Raw genomic sequence first — 19,206 nt, 5'->3', positions numbered from 1 at the left:
GTATACAATAGATTAATATATACTTAAATATAAATTAATTCCCACCATTAATATATTCATTTTTTGTTTGTATTAGGGTGCTTTTAGTAATATGAAAAGAAAAAATTCCAGGTCAGGAATAAAAATTTCACAGATAAGAATACTAATTCTTAATACACTTGAAAAAGAACGTAGAGAATGGTTGTTATTTGTCACCAATGTTTGTTTTTGATGAATAGACATTAAACTATGCAATGCCAAGGACAAATACAACAGTTTGTTGCTGTCCTCTTATGCATTACCTACTTTGACTGTAAACCTTTTAAATACAGGAACATTTATTTGATACTTTTTTAACCTCTTAGTATTATATTTAGGGCAAATAAGTCATAACGTTGATTTGATGTAATAAGGAAACTGTTACCAGAAAGCTTTTTGGAGAAGTCTGAGCCAACATTGAAATAATTCTAACAAGCAGTATCTCTTGTTCCAAACAAGTTTCTGAATTTGCTAGTAGACACTTGGTTCTAAATAGAGACCACAGTTTTCATGAACCTTAAGATATTACTATAAACGTTTAAGAAAGAAGGTAGTGCCTTAGATTTAGCGTTATAAGAACTGCCTTTTCACGTATCTTTTCTGAAACTTTTGTAATGCTTTTTCGAGGGGAAAAAATGCTTGCTGTAAGGCGTTAATGCTGTTGAGAATACCTTAAGGTGTATTTCAAGTAAATAATGCATCTGAAACGATGTGGAACATATAGTCTGTTTATAATCTTAGGAATTCATGTTAGATATTACTAGTTTTTCACTTAATTGCAGAAAGGAGATACTCCACTTCATATTGCCATTCGTGGAAGAAGCCGTAAACTTGCTGAATTACTCTTAAGAAATCCAAAAGATGGTAGATTGCTTTATAGACCCAATAAAACAGGAGAAACACCTTACAATATTGACTGTAGCCACCAGAAGAGTATTTTAACACAGATATTTGGAGCCAGTGAGTATAAGTATTTAATTTTTTTTTTTTAATCACTTGTATATTGAGAATCCAGTTTATTCAATTCTGTATTGAAAAGTGGTAGCCGTTTAGGTTTTTTTAATGTTACAACTAATGGGAGCGCTTTAAAAAAATCAGCTGGCAAAAAAATTCACCATTCTAAAAGCCTAACAAAGGTCAAACGTAGGTTTTATTTTTTACGTTTGACATTGGATGCTGGGCAACTTCTGTTGATCGTTTTGTTTTTACTTAGATCTTGCTCGTGTAGGAATTATTTTCTTTGAGTTACTCTGATTTAGGATTTTGTTTGAGTCTTTTGTGGTAAGCTCTAATGGTTTTGATAGTTGTATAACAAATTCCTTTGAACAAGAACGTACCAATAATAATGGCTATTACAGGGGAGAAGTATATATACAAATATAGGCGAACCTGTCATGATTTTATATATGAAAATTGTCATATTGAAGAGATTTCTTAAAGCAAAGTTCTGTAACATACTATTTGTATTGCAGGACACTTGTCTCCCACAGAATCTGATGGTGACATGCTGGGTTACGATCTGTACAGCAGTGCTTTAGCTGATATTCTGAGTGAACCAACCATGCAGCCACCTATCTGTGTAGGCTTATATGCACAGTGGGGAAGTGGAAAATCTTTCCTGCTCAAGAAACTGGAAGGTAAAAGTTGATTTAGCCTCTTCTGTAGGTTCAAATCTATCTATGAAAAGCATCCCATGGGAGTTACTAGTTTTTGTGACAGCCGTTGGTCCATGTAATGTTGTATCCGGTCTCTGTTTCTGTAATGAAAGGATTTGAATTTTAGTGTGGTCAGTTCATCCATAGGTTGCTTTGTTCATTTATACAGTGTCAAGACAGTCTTTAAGTGTTGCTGTCTATTATCCTGTGGGTTTCCTGCAGCAGTGAATCTACCCTTTAGGTACTGCTGAAAGTATGGCTGCTGAAATATGCCTTGCTGGGGGTGTTTGTGTGTCAAATCAGGTTCAGACCTCTTTTGCTGCAGTATTTATTTATTGTACCTCCTATGTGTCATCTTAATTTTTTTTTTTTTAAGTTTAAGAACAAATTCCAGGCTATTAATATTTTTTCTCTGTAGTGTATTTTCTCTGCGTCTAGTTTTCTTCCCCTTTCCCTTTATTTACTTTGAGCTTTTTGAACTTTCTGAAATGACAGAGGAAGGCAAATGCAGTATATGAAGAGAGTCAATATTTTTCACAGTGGAAATAGGCATCTTATTTACAGTTTTAGCTCTTACTAACAAAGGATGTTTTTCTGAGATGTTTCAGTATAATTCAAAATACTTTTACCAGTCTTGATGTTTCTTACTTTCTGTGATTTCTATGTTTTTAAAAGCTTCTATATTAGTCAAAATGGGGTCTCTGCGTTAATTTTGTTCATCTCATACACCATGTCATAAACAAAAAGCGATACGCATTTTTGACTGTGATGTTTATTGTTGATGAGTTCTTACATATTTAAAATGCTTTTTCAGTATTTTCTTCCTGTTCCTCATTCATCTTTTTATTCTGGATTGTGTATTTAATGTTTCTTATTCAATAGATCCTAAATAAGTTTCTTCAGGAATTCCTGTTTTAGTAAATATGAATCAACAAACAGAAATAAATACTGAAGCCTTTACATTGCACTGTTGTATCTGACTATTTGAAGAACGTGGTCCAGATTTCAATGATGGAGGTTTTGGGGGTTGGGTTTTTTTTGACAGATATGGTGGATTTATTTTTCTTGGTGTCATAAAATATGTTTTGAACTTTTGAAGGAGGGTAGGAAATGGCATGGCTTTTAATATGCCTTTAAAAGTAGAAAATCTGCAGCAAACGGTGCAAATATGTATTTAAATGGTTTCATTCATTGCATGGATGAAAACTTAAGGTTTTGCACTAATGTATGAAGAAGAATTCAAGCATCATTGTCTTTTTTTTTTTTTTTTTGGATCACTAATAGGGAAGAGTTACACAGTCTAGTGAAAAAGTGTTTCTTTTCAAAGACGATCATTATAATACGTTTTTTGCTTTCCGTTCTAGAATGATTTCACATGTTACCTGGTCTTTGTCTTTTTGTTTTAGATGAAATGAAGACTTTTGCAGGACAGCAGATTGAACCTCTGTTTCAGTTCTCCTGGCTTATTGTATTCCTCACACTTTTGCTGTGTGGAGGTTTGGGTTTATTGCTTGCTTTCACAGTGGATGCAAAGCTTGGAATAGCGGTGTCACTCAGTTTATTAGCAGTTCTCTACATTTTCTTTAGTAAGTCTTATTTGATATGCAGTTTGTGAAAGTTTTTATCTATTTTTGGAATTCAGTATTGTTTTGTAGACATGCTTTGTGATTCAGAAAAAGTACTAAATGTTTTTGTAGAAAATAGGACCCCTTTGGAGCCTTTCCTTGTATTTTGCATGTGATTTGTGAGAGGGCATTCTTGAAATTAAAGAAGAATTTTATATATTGACTTCATTACGTTACTCTTACCATTCCCATTTTTAGCCATAACTGTTCAAAATTCATTCAACTCCTTTTACACAACTCCATGCCTTATCTGTTCAAACTTCATGATTCTTTCAGTTGTTATTGTTGACTAAAATATAGCCGTAACATCTTTTTAAATTTTTAATATTTTAGCTGTAATTTACTTTGGTGGCCGAAGAGAGGGTGAGAGCTGGAACTGGGCCTGGGTGTTAAGTGCAAGGTTGGCAAGACATATTGGATATTTAGAGTTGCTTCTTAAACTCATGTTTGTGAACCCACCAGAATTACCAGAGCAAACCACTAAAGCTTTACCTGTCAGGTTAGTTATTTCATTTATTTACTCTTGAATGAATAATTCAGGTTCACTCTGATACTTGTCAAACTGTGCTTATTAATGTGCATATTTATCTTCCTATGAAAAGCTGTTGAGATTCTTGTTTGAAAAACAGTAGCCCTAGAAGATTATGTAGTTATATTTTTCAGTGTGGAAAAGATAGTAGTGTTTTCAAGAAAAACTCTGTGCCAAAGTCAGTGAAAGTTACTGCTTTTTAGTATTAGGGGTTTTGACTATCATACTAATAAAAATTTGTAACAGACAAAATAAGAATTTGGTTTTCTGGTATAGCTTACTGCGTATTACGTTTAATGCTTGTTTCACTGATTACTTCTGTTAAGGTCTTTCCCCTTTCCCCTTTCCCCCCCCTTTCCCTTTTTCCTGTAAGTAGAGCATCAGACTGCTCAAAGCTTCTAGTTTACCTGAAATCAAGAAAATTTATGCCATGTGTGTTATAATTTTGTTTACTCCTATTGTTTAGAGACTTGTATTTTAACCTCATGGTGCTTTTATGTGATCTTGTTCTTCTGTATTTTTTTTTAATCCTCCATAAATATTTGAAAATAGCTCAGAATGCAATTTTAAAAATACTTGTCAATATTATGTTTTGGCATCATAAAGATATTTTTACGTTTTTACTGCTGTCTGAGGTGCTGCTAGTGATGTGATCATTTTTATCTTTTTAAGAAATCAAGTTTTAGAGTAGGAAGTGGGGCAAAGAAGAGGTTGGTAACAGGAGAAGAAATAAAGAAATAAATACTTAAATTCCATGTAGAGTTTAAAAAATAATTAAGTATTTTACATTTTATGCCACTTGAAAAAACTTTTAGCTGCAGAGATGCTGGAAGATTTTTGTTTTGGTTGCCAGAAGATATTTAAAGCTTTCAAAAGTATACAAAATACATGTTTTTTCTCTTTCAGATTCTTGTTTACGGACTACAATAGACTGTCCAGTGTAGGTGGAGAAACTTCATTGGCTGAGATGATTGCTACCCTTTCTGATGCATGTGAAAGGGAATTTGGTTTCTTAGCAACAAGGCTATTTCGAGTTTTCAAGACAGAAGATACACAAGGTTTTTATTACCTGAATGACATTTCCGATTATTCCATTTCAATGCACTGTTATCAGGGGTTCTGTTTTTCACATTATAAGCTCTTTTTAGAAACTGTTGTAGTCATGCAGAAATTCATACAGAAGGGGAAACTCTTTGTATTGTTTTGGACAGAAAAATGCCCTGTTTTCTTTGCTCATCTTGATTTTATTAATATCATAAAGGGACATCTTCTGTGAAGTATAGTTTTCAGAAGTGTCAATGGAAATGTATATTTATATAACATCCTTTTACATGCATTGTGGTATTTTTCCATAGCAATTAAGTCAATGTGTCTGAGTCAGATAAAGGGAAAAGTATACTTTTGTGTATTGCTAAGAGAAGTTTCTGTTTAGTTTATTAGATTTTAATTCAGAGGTTTTATGAGTGACCACTACTTATTCTTGGAAATAATAAATGTATAGAACATGTTGGTCCAAAGCCATAAATTGCTGCGATCCGTGCTGCTTAGATGGGATGAAATATTCCTACTTGATCCAAATGGAACAAACTTTTTTCTGCTGTCCCATCTGTAGATTTCAGAAAAAAATATGTAGAACAGAGTATGATATTGTGAAGAAAGGGAGTTCTTGAGGGTAACTTTCAATTCATAGAGGACTTATTTCTACTTTGAGTTCAGTTTCAGTCAGTTACTTCTCATTTCATTTTGACCTTGACCACAAATTGAGGAATCTGTTAGATGCTGTCTCCTCTCACAAAGTGAAATGTTTAGACTCTCCTGTCTTGCAGAGGGTGGAAAAAACCATGCTATGTGCTGAACACAACTTATTCTTCATTGTTCTTTCTCAAATTCACTGAATGTTCTTTATGAAAGTGATATGTGGAATTTTTCACCCTTGTTTCCATATTAGACATTCTGCAGTTCTTTTCCTTAACCTCAGTGAAACAGCTTTCATGATGCTGTAATTTCTCCCAGAACTGACTTGAGAATGGCAGTGTAGTGCTGACTTCTTGTGATTAATTGCAGTAATCATCTTTTCCCTTTCATTTGTAATCTTACATTTCTCTTGTATTCCTTGGCCCTGTTGCCTTCCTGTGCTCTTCCTAATTATCTAATTGATATTTTTTTTTTAAATTTTATCAATTTGATGATCTTGCACATCTTCACCTTGTCTCCAGATGTTTGTAGGTCTAGGGTCATAGGTTTCTTGTCTCTAGATGTTCATAGAAATTTCATACAGGTTTCCTTTTAGTATCCTGTATCTTTAATTTTTGTTATGTCTGTAAACTTGCAGACAAGCCTATTCAATTGCCATTTCATTGTTGATGATTCCTAAGTCTCTCTCTAATCCAGTTCTGTCTCTCTCTCTAGCTAGAGGAAGCTTACATCCCTACTTCAGAATGTCTAGAACTGAATGTAATTATAACTGAGCTGTTATTCTTCTCTTCTTGCCCCTCATTCCTGTCATTATGCATTTCTGTTGCTTTGTCCTGCATCACAATCCTGTCTGTCACATATGTCAGTAATGTGAAAGACCTTTCCAGCTCATACCCCGGTCTAGAATATCATACATGGGCCATGTATAAACCTTGGATATTCTTTCCATGTAGCATATTTAAAATATTATTTTTCTGTTCCAGTTCACATACTGATTTTTAGCTGTCATCATTTTACATTAGATTATTGCTGTCTTCTGTTCTTTGTTATCAACAAATGTGTACAGAAGATTTGTATCTTCTAGATGTGTACACCACTAGATGTGTACGGACCCTAAAGGCAGAGGCTGCTACTTTGAAAAAAAGCTATTTCTTTGATCACTGCTTCAGCTGTGCTAACCTGCAACTGCAATGTTTCTTTGTCTCTCCTTATCAATCCAATTGAAGTCAGGAGGTCTGTATTCTCTTCTGAGGCCCTTGTGATCTGTCCAAACCTTACGTACTGCAGTCCTCCCTTGTTTGTGTATGTTTTAGCATGCAAGAAAGGATAGTCTCAGGTTGTAGCTTGCAATTTTGATTTGAAACAATGGAAATAAACTGAAGATTAAAGGAATATCTCTGCTTCATAATTTCCAAGAATTTTGGCAGATTTAGGCGATTTTTTTCACATGTTTGTGACTGGATGATAACACTGCAGTAACCTTTTGTGCAAGTTAGTGTTTTATGAGAAGTATGCAGGTTAGTGGATTTTGTACTCACCTGTAATTACATTTTACATTCATTTTAACAGAAAATACTTGTTTCCTAGGTAAAAAGAAATGGAAGAAAACTTGCTGTCTCCCATCCTTTGTGATTTTCCTGTTCATATTGTCTTGTGTTGTTTCTGCGATTGCCCTGCTGGCGATTTTTAATGTAGAACCAGCCAACATGACAGTGAATGTTATTCTTATATCGGTTACCTGTGTTGTTGGTTTGGCCTTTATCTTGAATTGTCGCACATGGTGGCAAGTGATGGATTCAGTTTTGAATTCTCAAAGAAAACGTCTTCACAATGCTGCCTCCAAGCTTCACAAGTTGAAAAGCGAGGGGTTCATGAAGGTAAGCATTTGTATGAATTGACCATTAAAAGAATTGAAACAAAACCCCAGACCTGTAGCCTTCTTAAGATGGAGCGCCATTTATTTAATCAGGCCAAGTCTTGCAACATTAGAATGAGCCTTGGTGAGTTTTTACTGAAGGGAACACTTCTGTTCCACTGGTGATTATGCTTAGTGTACGAGATCTGTCTGCTCAACCAGGAATGTTAAATTTGGATTAAGTTTTCAGTTGCTAATTTTATTTTTGCTGGAAGGAAAGTACTAGGAAAACAATTGTTCTAAATGATCAGTATTTAGTAAAAGCTTACTTTAGATCATAAGATTAGAAAGAATAACTTTCAAAATATTGTAAAGATGAAAACCCAAACCTAACTTTGGCTGTCTGCACAACCTCTTTACTAAGAAAGAAATGATAGCACTGAAAGAACGTTCCAAAACAGTTCACATATTTCATGAAAAATGATAGAAAGTACTATTGTTTTGCTCGGTTGTATCTAAACTGATAAAAAATGTACCCATCAGGCTGTCATTGAATATTCTGTATGCTCCTATTTGAAAATAAACTTCAGCATCGTGATGGTTACCTCTGTAGATTACAGCGAATACATTGTATGACAATATGTTGTGCAAATATTTTTGTAGCACAGAAGACCTTGTCTGTGTATTGCTGCTGTGTTTCTTGACAATTGTTTTTTGAGTGGTGTTTATCTGGCATAACTTCAACCATTCAGGAGTTAGGTTCACCCTTTGCAATCAGGGGAGAGAAGTGGGTATTTCCAGAGAGTTATTCATACGACTTATGTCATCTTAATGTGCACATTCAAGATGAATCTAGTGGTCAATAGATCAGATTTTAATGTCTACCTGTTAGTTGCTGAAATTAGGCAGGTGAATTCCACCTTTGTTTCTATATTAAGGGTAGTTGTTAAATGTGTAACTTAATGTCGAAAAACTTAAAAAATCTTCAAATTACATATCCCGAACAGGAATGACTGAGCATTAGAGTAATAGCATAATTTGCTTGACTGGAAGACAGATAGAAAATTTTAGTATACATTTTATGCAAAGCAATTTTTGAGGATTAGCTGAAGCTACAAATACTTTTTTGTTTACTCTTGAAATACTGATTTACAGTGCATAAATATTACTTTCTTTTTAAATAACATTGTAATGGCATTTAAATAAGGATAGTTTGTTACATTGAAGTGGAATATGCGGTTCTGCTGTACATTTTTGTGCAAATAGGAAATTAAAATTTTGGAAGTGACATTTTAGGACTTTCACTGGGTATTTATAAGTGTTTATTTTTGTAATCTTATTGAAGTATTTTTGGGACAAGTAGCAATCTGCAAAAGGAATTACATGCATTTTTGTGAGTTTTAAGTATTATAAAGATGTCTTTTGCTTCTTTGCTTTTCGTTTTTATAGGTTTTGAAATGTGAAGTGGAACTGATGGCCAAAATGGCAAAAACTATTGACAGCTTCACTCAGAACCAGACAAGGCTTGTTGTAATTATTGATGGATTGGATGCTTGTGAACAGGACAAAGTTTTACAGATGCTTGATACTGTGAGTTGGATCATTTTATAAAGATGATCTCTGGATCATCTGGATGATCTCTTCCATAGATGAGCTCAGATACATACAGTTACTGTGTATTTTCTGTAGAAAGATGGCATGTATACAGAGTCTGTGTTGTAGTCTTTTAACGTTTGTGTACATTGGCATAACTAATACAAAGAGGGATGGGCTTTAAAAGTTGAAAATTAAATCCCAGTAGCACTGTACATGTTAATAGTTCTGAAAAGTTTTGAAATAATGAGATGTAAATTATTGAAAATTAATGTCCTGTTGAAACAAACTTACAATGTTTGGAGAGTTTTTCATATTTACTTTTGAAGTACTTCAGATGAAAAGTACTTAAATGCTAAATATTTGGGATGGCTAGGACATTACTGCATGATACCTTCTTGGTGATGACTTCCACTGTAACTACTACTGCTAATTTGTCAAGTATGCTTATTTCTAATAGTAGATAAGTTCCTAACATTAGATATCTCATATTGAAGAAACTGACATCTCTATACATCTCTTGTCCTCTCAAGTTTATGACTCGAACAGAAGGAATATAAAATGTTGAGTCAGATGTTCAAATGATCCACAGTTACTATTAATTATTAATTATTATTAACGTGTACTGTCTGCTTTTTTACAGGTGCGAGTCTTGTTTTCAAAAGGCCCATTTATTGCTATTTTTGCAAGTGACCCACACATTATTATAAAGGCTATTAACCAGAATCTCAACAGTGTTCTACGTGATTCAAACATAAATGGACATGATTACATGCGAAACATAGTCCATTTGCCTGTTTTTCTGAATAGCCGAGGGCTTAGTAATGCAAAAAAACTGATGGTAGCTTCGACAACCAATGGGGATATTCCTTATACAGATAATGCAGGTAAGGTTATGGCAGGAGGATGATACGAAAGTTACAAAACCAATGTTCCAAAAATCTGGGGTTTGGAACAAACTGTTTAAATAATTGGCAGATCATTAGTGTTATTTTGTAGATCAGTTAAATGTATATGAATGGAGAAAATGCCTGCCTTTTGTTTTCCTTTCCACAGGATTGCATGAAGAGGTTGACAGGAGAGTTTCTCAGAACAGTCTTGGAGACATGACCAAGCTTGGTAGCAAAACTGCTCTCAATAGGCGGGTGAGAAAGATTTTTAGACTAAATGGAGATACTGGTAATACCTTTTTTCTTTTCTATTCTTTTCTTTTTTCTTTCACATTTTTAATGATTTCAACATGGGAGACTTATCAAACCATTCTTATAAAATTAATATAAATGATCCGTGTAGGAAAAGTACATTCTTAAATCAGTAGACTGATGCTCTATCAAAGAGGAAGAAGTTTGCTTGCTCACCAAAGTGTTCTTTTCCACAAATACGTAAATTCAGCTCTCTGTGAATGCTGAGATGATACAGCATACTGGTAGTAGCTATGATCTATGGATGTATGTATATTTTGGTTTTTTGTGTGTAAGACCGGTATCACTTGATCACAGGATGTTGCAACAACAGGCAGTAATTGAGCAAATCAAGGAATTTAGAATATTGTAGTACTGGGCTTTTACTGCAACATGTCCATCACGCTTTCTTTCCTGCTTTCTGTTCTGTTTTCCCATCTTTACATCAAATCAGAAAGTGATTGAATAAAAGGTAACTAGGAAGTAGTGAAAAGCAACACAGAGTCTGAGGATTCTGAGGTTTTTGAGCTGCCATAGGTAGAGACTTGAGGAGTTTTGTAGCAGAGGAACCTGATGTTCACTTCAATTTTAAAATGTAATTAGTAAATGGATGGCATTAACTTTTTGTAGAGACAGCAGGAAACCATGATGGCAATGCTGAAATTAGTAACCTTTTTACAAAATATCTCACTGTGTCACTATTTTGCCCTCTCAGAATTGGCATGGAAGTAAAATGTGTAACTCTTACCAGTTCTTGGCTTACGTGGAAATCATGTTCAACTGTTACAGAGCTATATCAGAATTAAAGTCTGGTAAATATTTTTATGGTATTTCATGTCAACCTCACAGACACATATTCACAAAGGTTATAACTTTATAATCAAGTAAAACTGAAGTGTTTCAAACGCATAAAAGTTTTTGCTACTAATCAGTATTCCTTGCTTTTTTGTCTCATTATCAGGATACTTACCGAAGACGCCAGATGCAACGTACCATTACCCGCCAAATGTCTTTTGATTTGACCAAGCTGTTGGTTACAGAGGATTGGTTCAGTGATATCAGTCCTCAGACCATGAGAAGATTGCTAAATATTGTTTCAGTGACAGGTAAGTGTGGCATGTTTGTGTACAATAAACAGTATTGTGTTTTGCTTGCTTGTAGTTACACTCAGACCTTTTAGTGTGTAAACTAAATTTAGCAAGTCAGTCCATGTGTTGATTTTGAAAGTCCTTCTGAACCAAACTCTTCTAGAGTGCAAGCAAAGATTATATACTATTCTATGTAGAATTAAAAAAAATTAAATATATTTGTTTGTTGTTTCATTGACTTCAGTTGGGAGGCAAATGATTCTACTCTACATTTTTAGAAAGTTTTATATTTTTTAGTTTTGAAGTGGGATAATAAAATACATTTTTTAATTTCATAATACTCTAATGAGAACAAAGCTGGTAGTGCTGGTATCTTAAAAGGTAAACTGCAAGACAAAACCAGGTATGTATCCTTCACATTTTTGCTATGGATATTTGGGGTCCTTTTTCCCTAAATGGTTGTCTGGGGCTGATGAAAGCATTTTATGACCTGTTTTCCTTCAGCAAAACACAATCAAGACAGTGGTATCTTTGAGGTTTAAAAACTGGAAACTGGAAGAGGACTTATGGAAGTCTAATACATGTTTCATGTAGGAAGTGAATGGGGAATCATTATTTACTGTCTTTTCTGTTACAGACACTAAAAGGCACTGAATAGCCTTACAGCTAACTGGTTCAGAACAAACGAATTGAGTTACTTTTCACACCGTATATGGTTAAGTGCATAACTCTACAACAGTATCATAAGGATGTGGGAAGCTTACATGGATTCAGAAACAATTAAATACCTGAAAAGTAAAATTCTTCAAGTGCTAATAGAAAGCAAGCAATGAACCACAAATCACCAGGGACTGGAATAACAAAAGAGAATATTATTTTTCCCCAGGTTCTGAAGCTTTTACATATGTATTTGCTATTGTACAGTATGAGGCTTCTGGGCAACTTGGACCTTTACTCAGAATTGGCTTGATCTTTAACCAGAAAAAAATACCCTGTCAAAAGCTTGAGCTTAGTTTCAGTATCCTTAACTCATTTTTGTGTTGATGTGAAAGCCAATACCAGCCTTTTCAAAAGGATCGAATTTAATGTTTTCTCTGTTCCAGGCTTTCTATTCTGAATGTTTATAATTCGGATGTGGACCCTTGTAGAAAACTGCCATTATTCACCAGGTGCTAGTGAAACACTTTTTGACTATGAGGGTGACTAAGCACTGAAACAGGTTGCTCAGGGAAGTTATGGAGCCTCCATCCTTGGAGATATTCAGAAGCCATCTGGACACAGTCCTTGGCAGCTGGCTCTAGGTGGCCCTGCTTGAGCGGGGGGGTTGGACCAGATGACCTCCAGAGGTCCCTTCCAACCTCACCCATTCCGTGATTCTGCGAAACAAATAATACTAACAGTTTCTGGGACTAACTGGAAAATATAAGGGATTCACAGATATGTCAAATGTATTGTCCTTAATACTTAAAAATATTTTAGTACTATTTAGCCTGCATATTTAGTATATTAAGTTAGGTTCATTAGATAACATAGGATGCAAACAGGAAGGTTAATTCAGGAGAACTTCTTGCCACTGGTAAGCAAGGTTATTGGCTCACAAAATAATGAGTAGCATAGTGATTGAAGAGACAGTAAACAGTTGTTCTACCTACGACTGAGTTTAGGAAAGGACAAATAGTGCTTTTAAAATTTGAAATAGCTAGTTGAAAAACCGTTGCGTTTACTATACAGATATTTCTGCTTTTGTTTTGTTTCTTTTCTTTATATCTAGTTTTGCATGCAATTGTAGCTTTCCTGTTGACCCATTAGATATCAGTGATGTCTTTAAGAAGAAGCGGTGCACCTTTGAGCTCTTCACTAACAAATCGATCCTAGTTACAGCTTCCTACATTACACTTTAAGGAGGATCTTGGAAGATGGCATTAATCCTATTCTCTACAGCTCCTGTGCTGTAGAACTTTTCCCCTGAATAAAATGGATTACTTGTTTTTATGCCACTTCAACTCTTTTAATCTGAGTTCCTGGTTTTATGATAAAGGATCTCAGTAAATGATGAGTAGTACTACACTGTACAAATGGAGAACAAAGTGAGTGTTACTGTGTTCTGAAGGAAAAGAGTTCTGCTCTTGTTTTTTAGTTATTTCAACATTAATCAAATTATCACAAGCTCTTGGTTATGTTAATGAAAATAGAATCTCTAAAACTTCTCATTTCAGTAAGCCTAATAAAATTTGATTCATAGGAAGACTACAGTATGATTCTACCAATAATACTAGCAATAAAAGATTGTGTTAAATGACCTTTGTAATTTCTAGAAATACGACCTATGTCTTTCTACGATAACATTTAATACTTAAGTAAAAACTCTTCTTAATTTTCTAATGAGGGCTGGATCATTTGAGAGAGAGAATTTTAGGAAGAAAACTTTCACAGATACAGAAATGTCACGGTTGCCTGCAGGCATATCAAGGATGAGTTCAACAGATTTGGCATTCTGCGTTGGGTGATTGTAGCCATATTGCCTACACTGGGTGCAGTTCAGAAATCAGCCTGTCTCTATTGCACAGCACATAGCTGGAGCTAAGCAACCTGCTGCATCCATCTCGGGTCTCACTTAGCGTGTTTGCTTTACTAATAGATGCACAGAGTAATAATACAGGCCAAAACTGAACTGATTCCTGCGGATCCATTTGGTTACAGAAACCTGCTTACAGCAGTATTGATGCTGCATCCACTGCCCAACTTAACATTGCATTTGGGAGTACTTATTTCCAGCTTGTCACAAGTAGGTGGAACTGGTTCAGGTCTGGTACGGTGCTGAGGTGATCATCTCAGTAGGAAGTATGATACAAGGACACAGTTGTATGTCTCTGAACTGAGGTTCAGCTCTGTTGAACCAACCTGGGTAACACAGAGGGGTTGGCTGTCTCTGCAGTTCCATTCCCAGTGCTTGCATAGTTTGGATTGTCCTAATTTACCTTCACTCAGGTTATGAAGAATTAAATGTAAATGCTGTTCTAAATTAAGTAAAATAACCCATGGCTTATTTTCTGTTCCGTTAACTTAATGCTAGTATAATTAGTAGAAGAGTGTTACAGTGTCATTTTCCCCATTTTCCCCTGCTTTTTCCCTTTTTCAGTGATCATTCATATGTGACAACAGACCTAAAATTCTGAGCTAATCTTTTAAATAAATGTGCAGTCTCTTAGCATTGTCATTACAATTTGTAGTATGAAATGTCTGGTTTTGGCAAATTATAGTGCAGATGTGAAAGTATAACAAAATCACAAACTGTTAGTTGTAAAAACAAACAAACAAACAAAACCTCTGCAAGAACACTTTTAGTGTACTATAATCTGTGGTTATATATGATGATTTCATGAACAGTTTCATGAGCAGAGCCTTCAGGCTGTAAGTTATACATTGTGACTGATATTAATAATGCAATTCTAGAGAATTTGCTAAAACTTAAATGCATAAACTGTAACATTAACTTTTTCTGTTTTTTAAAATTAACTTTATTTGTAATTCATGCTTTGCCTTATTAACTTAAAACAGTCTTTTGTTTATAGCTTTGAATTTTACTTTATTGGCTATTGAAGATGGGAGTTGTATGCTTAAAAGTAACTTAAGATTCACCTGTAACAGGATGATAGTAATTAGTGCTTAACCTGGAGCTGAAGTTGATGGTTTTGGAGAGTCTTATGTTCCGACTAGTATTTGCAAGAATTTTTATTAGGTTGTCAAATGATATTTCTAGATGCGACTTGAGATGATTTTGAACTTACTGAGCTAAAATGATAATACCAGAAAGTTCACAGATCAGGTTAAAGGACTTACATAGCTGTTACTTTGAGGGGAAAAAAGGTATCTTTCAAAAGAGGAAAAAATCCCCTGTGTTTCTTTCCTCCTTCCCTGTTACATTAGGTCGTTTATTGAGAGCTAATCAAATCACATTCAATTGGGATAGACTGGCTAGTTGGATCAATCTCACAGAGCAGTGGCCGTATAGAACATCGTGGCTCATACTGCATCTTGAAGAGACTGAAGGTGTTCCGGATCAGCTGACTTTAAAAACCATCTATGAGAGGTAGGTGTTGTTTTGGTAATGGTATACACTTTCAATGATTAAAATAGCGATCATTATTAATGAGTATTAGAGTAACATGGCTTTCAAATAGCTACCAAGTTGTAATCTAAAATTCCCACAATCTTAGTCTCTTCTGTTAAATTTTGGAAACTTTTAAATGACTTTCATTGCTGTTTAATGCACCACGTATGAATGTGTGCTTTGTATTAAAAACAAAGAGAATTATACTGGAATTCTTTCACAGATAGCTACCTGTGCTTCTGTCTCTTGATAAAATTTTCGTCTCTACCTTGGCCAAGCTAGAAGTTTTTTTTTTTTTCCCCTAGTTAGAAATCTGAGCTAAGCTCTGCAAAAACTGCCTTTACTGGTAAAGATCTCTGAAGGTTTGGTGCTTGGCAAGTGTGCCTGAGGCTGTGGCAGTGCCTTGTGCTGCAGTTACAGAATATGAAGTGAAGCATGACTTTCTCCATTGCTGATGCAAGTTGCTGTCCAACAGAGCTGTCTAGGTATTGCAACTGAGAGCAAATGGTCCCTGTGTTGCCAGTGAACATGCCTCCCCAGAACCTGGCTGCTTGTAAGAAAGGACTTGTGGATTGTGACAAGTGACCTGAAGACAGTGGGAGGAATGGAAGGGCCTATAGGGAAAAAAGCAGAATCTGAGAATGAAAGTCAGTGAGAGGAAGGAAGGGTTTGACTTGGGTGAGAAATAACTGAGATCAGATGGAAAAAACAGCTGAGGTAAAGAGGGAAGGCTGGGATTGATTGAACAAGTTACCAGAAAATCTAGAGACTTTGCAGGGTCCAGGGAAAGAATGGAGAGCAGAATGAACTTGCACAGAAAATTCTGGGAAGGTGCCCTGTACTAAGAGTCTAGGAATGGAAGAAGATGAACTGGATGAGGGTCTGGGATGGGCTGGAAATGGTTGAAGTGTTGAGAATGGAATTAGGATTGATTGGGAAAGATGACTGGAGTGAGTTGTATTAGGAAAGGAAAGTGGAAGTGAGGTTAAGATCTGAACACAGAGAACCTATTCAGAATCATCAGGGATTCCCTCTTCTGTCATGCTTTCCAGTACCCTTGCTGTAGATATTTCTAACTTCTCTGTATTTAGATTTGCCTTTGGCATGTTAGATTTGTTTAGATTTTGCCTTTGGCATGTTAGCTATCTGTTAGGTTTGCCGTATGGCATGTTTCACAATTTTATATTTTCAGTGTTTATCCAACAAACTCACTACAGCCTTTTGATTATTAGCATCGACAGTAATAAATCGCTTTGGAGTGATCGAGGTCCAAAGCTATCTTCAAGACATAACAGTGTTTATGTTTTCTGATAAACCAAAGGAGGTATTAGAGACCCGATTTGTTGTCACAAATGGGTGCTAGTAATGCCAGTATAAACTAATGTTAAATCTGTAGTAAACCAATGTGAGGAGAAGGAAAGGACAGTCACAATTGAATGTGAATGACTTATTTGGGTTCTGGATTATTTGTTGTTAGTACAGACACTTGAGCTGTTGATATTCACTGCCAACTAGAGTGTGTCAGGGTTTATTAGTTCAGGTGTGGAGGAGATTCGTGATTCCTGCTATGCTGTTGTGCCTCTTGCTATGCAGGTTGTGTTTGGAAGTAATTTAGCCACTTGAGTAGAGTGCCAATTCATAACTGATAGTTATAAATGTATAAATAAATTTATAGTGTATAAAACTAGGCTCTGTAATGTGAAGAAACAGTGAAGAACCCTGTACCATATATTGGAAAAGGGAAGGTGATGATCTTCTTTTAAGTAAAGCTGTTGGTATTCTATGTGCAATACCAGGAAAACAAGGAAAAGGAAAAGAGGACCAACATTCAGGATTCTCTCTTTAGCAAGAAATACCAACAGGATTATTTGATATGAAAATGATAAAGCTACAAGACTGAGTTTCTTTTGACTACTTAACCATTAAAAAAAAGTTCATAATAATAACGTTGCCGCATACTCAGGAAGAGAGTTGATGTCTCTCAGCTGCTTCTGTTGAACCTGTGTGAGGAACTAAATATATAACTCTACTGATGTAGTGACAGAGCTGAGATCTCATCTGTCTGGTAATTTGGGTGATCATCTTTACCGTATGCTGAATATGAAAAGGTCTGTGAACTCTTCTCTGGGATTATCTAACGTTCTAAAAATTCTGTTTTATCCAAAATAATCCTTTCTGTGTCATTGTTATTCTTTTTTATCTACAACTGTTTGAAGTCACTTGGCTTGAATATCTGTTTATCAGTTCAAAGTAGAGTATTTACTTTAGTTCCTCTTTTAAAACTTCAGTTTCTGTTTTCTAAGGTTTTTCTAGTTTATAGAGCAGCTTTCCCATTTGGAGTCTCGTGAATAGATACCAGATTTTGATACTTCTATAGCTTCTGTTCCTGTACTGAGTTTGTGTTACTTCTTCCCTGCCTTTTCTTCTGCAAGGACTTTTTTTTTTTTTTTTTTTTTTTTAGTATTTTGGTACTTTAGAACAGAAGCAAGAATATAGTTTTCCTGGTATTGAATAGTTTGTGTCAAACTACTTTTTATTGTGACAGTGCAAATTTTTATTTGATCTTGCTGCATTTCTGAACTCTAAGTGTGTCGGGGAGAGGGGTGTGCTTGGACATCTCCCTTGGATGAAAGGAATCTTGTAGATTTGTGTTAAGTGTAGGAGTTTCACATTCGATCACATTCTTTATATAAGGAGAATGCTTTGATATTATAGTTACTTTTCCAACTTTTAAAATACCATGTGTTAAAAAGCTTGTGAATCACCAGGATTCCCTTGCAGTGAAAACTCTCCATTGCCTTCCTCTTAGCTGCTGACTGTGCAGGGCAGAGGGTTAACGCAATGGATTGACCTGTTACGGGTACCTTCAGCTGAAGAGTTACAGTAGATAATTTGTGTGTGCACTGAGGGTATGACAAGTGGTAATAAAACCTATGTTGTTTTACTGCTGTATCTTTGGAGGCAGATTATAACCAGCTCTTTACTATCAATACTGCTGATACTGTAGGAAGTGTGAGTCAGTGCAAGGGTGGAACGTGGTACCGGTGTGCGTGGTGGTGCTGTGCCGGCAGGTGGCACTAGCAGAATGACTGTCTGTCCGGCGTAGCTCTGACAGCTTGTTTGCTTGCTTGTCTTAGCATACTCTGTATTCATATTTAATGGTAGTGATCTTTTTCACTAGATGCTTTGTTTTTCAGTATTTCAAAGAATAAGCAATACTTTCACAACATCCAAAAAGCATAGTAAAATGAAAAGAATCAAGTAGTCAAGCATTAAGAGATGAAAGAATAAAAATAGTCTGCAGTTAATTCCCCTGTATATATGCATTATAAAGATATGATTTATATGATCATATACTATTTTGCCCCCATAAGATTCCTGTCTTGTAATGTCCAGAATTTAATTTTGCAAACTGTATAGACAGGTTATGTAGTAAAGGAGAGGACCATTTTCTGTCACATCTCAGTGCTGTCTGTTATAGTTGAAAAGAATGCAATAGGAAAACTAAACTAAGATAACTGAAAGTTGCTCTAGAACTGTTCGTCAGAGTTTGTGTGATGCTGGTCTAGTCACCTCTATCATATATTTCACTTGGACAGTATTTGTGCCTCTGTTGGGAGGTGATATATGGCTTATGGTTGTACTGATACTGATACAAGGCTGTAAGCTGATATTAGTAAGTGCTCAGTGTTCAGAGCTATATCTGAAGCTAGTGGAGCTCTGCTTTCAGTAGGTGGAGTACTCTGGAAAAAAATGGATATCTCAATTTGGTTACGACATAAATATACCTATATCTCTGTGCTTCAATTTGTTATTAAAAAAAAAAGCTAATATATTATCATTGTGAAGGATTGTT

The 19,206-nt window shown here is 35.3% G+C and overlaps 1 protein-coding gene across 3 annotated transcripts in view; it reads left to right on the top strand.

Annotated features, from left to right (window-relative positions):
• KIDINS220 (kinase D interacting substrate 220) overlaps positions 1 to 19,206 on the top strand; it is a 79,600-nt gene that overhangs the window by 25,042 nt on the left and 35,352 nt on the right. For all 3 annotated transcript variants that reach the window (XM_050893621.1, XM_050893620.1, XM_050893619.1), the window contains exons 12-22: positions 801 to 978; positions 1,491 to 1,655; positions 3,080 to 3,259; positions 3,632 to 3,797; positions 4,734 to 4,885; positions 7,110 to 7,399; positions 8,827 to 8,967; positions 9,614 to 9,857; positions 10,027 to 10,115; positions 11,113 to 11,257; positions 15,167 to 15,329. In XM_050893621.1, coding sequence (XP_050749578.1) covers positions 801 to 978; positions 1,491 to 1,655; positions 3,080 to 3,259; positions 3,632 to 3,797; positions 4,734 to 4,885; positions 7,110 to 7,399; positions 8,827 to 8,967; positions 9,614 to 9,857; positions 10,027 to 10,115; positions 11,113 to 11,257; positions 15,167 to 15,329 — 1,913 coding nt within the window. The remainder of the gene's footprint in view (positions 1 to 800; positions 979 to 1,490; positions 1,656 to 3,079; positions 3,260 to 3,631; positions 3,798 to 4,733; positions 4,886 to 7,109; positions 7,400 to 8,826; positions 8,968 to 9,613; positions 9,858 to 10,026; positions 10,116 to 11,112; positions 11,258 to 15,166; positions 15,330 to 19,206) is intronic.

The sequence above is a fragment of the Gymnogyps californianus genome, chromosome 3 (assembly GCF_018139145.2).
Source record: "Gymnogyps californianus isolate 813 chromosome 3, ASM1813914v2, whole genome shotgun sequence".
In the NCBI taxonomy this organism is placed as follows: domain Eukaryota; kingdom Metazoa; phylum Chordata; class Aves; order Accipitriformes; family Cathartidae; genus Gymnogyps; species Gymnogyps californianus.
The sequence above is the reverse complement of the archived record's forward strand: the minus strand, read 5'-3'. Positions and strand labels throughout refer to the sequence as shown.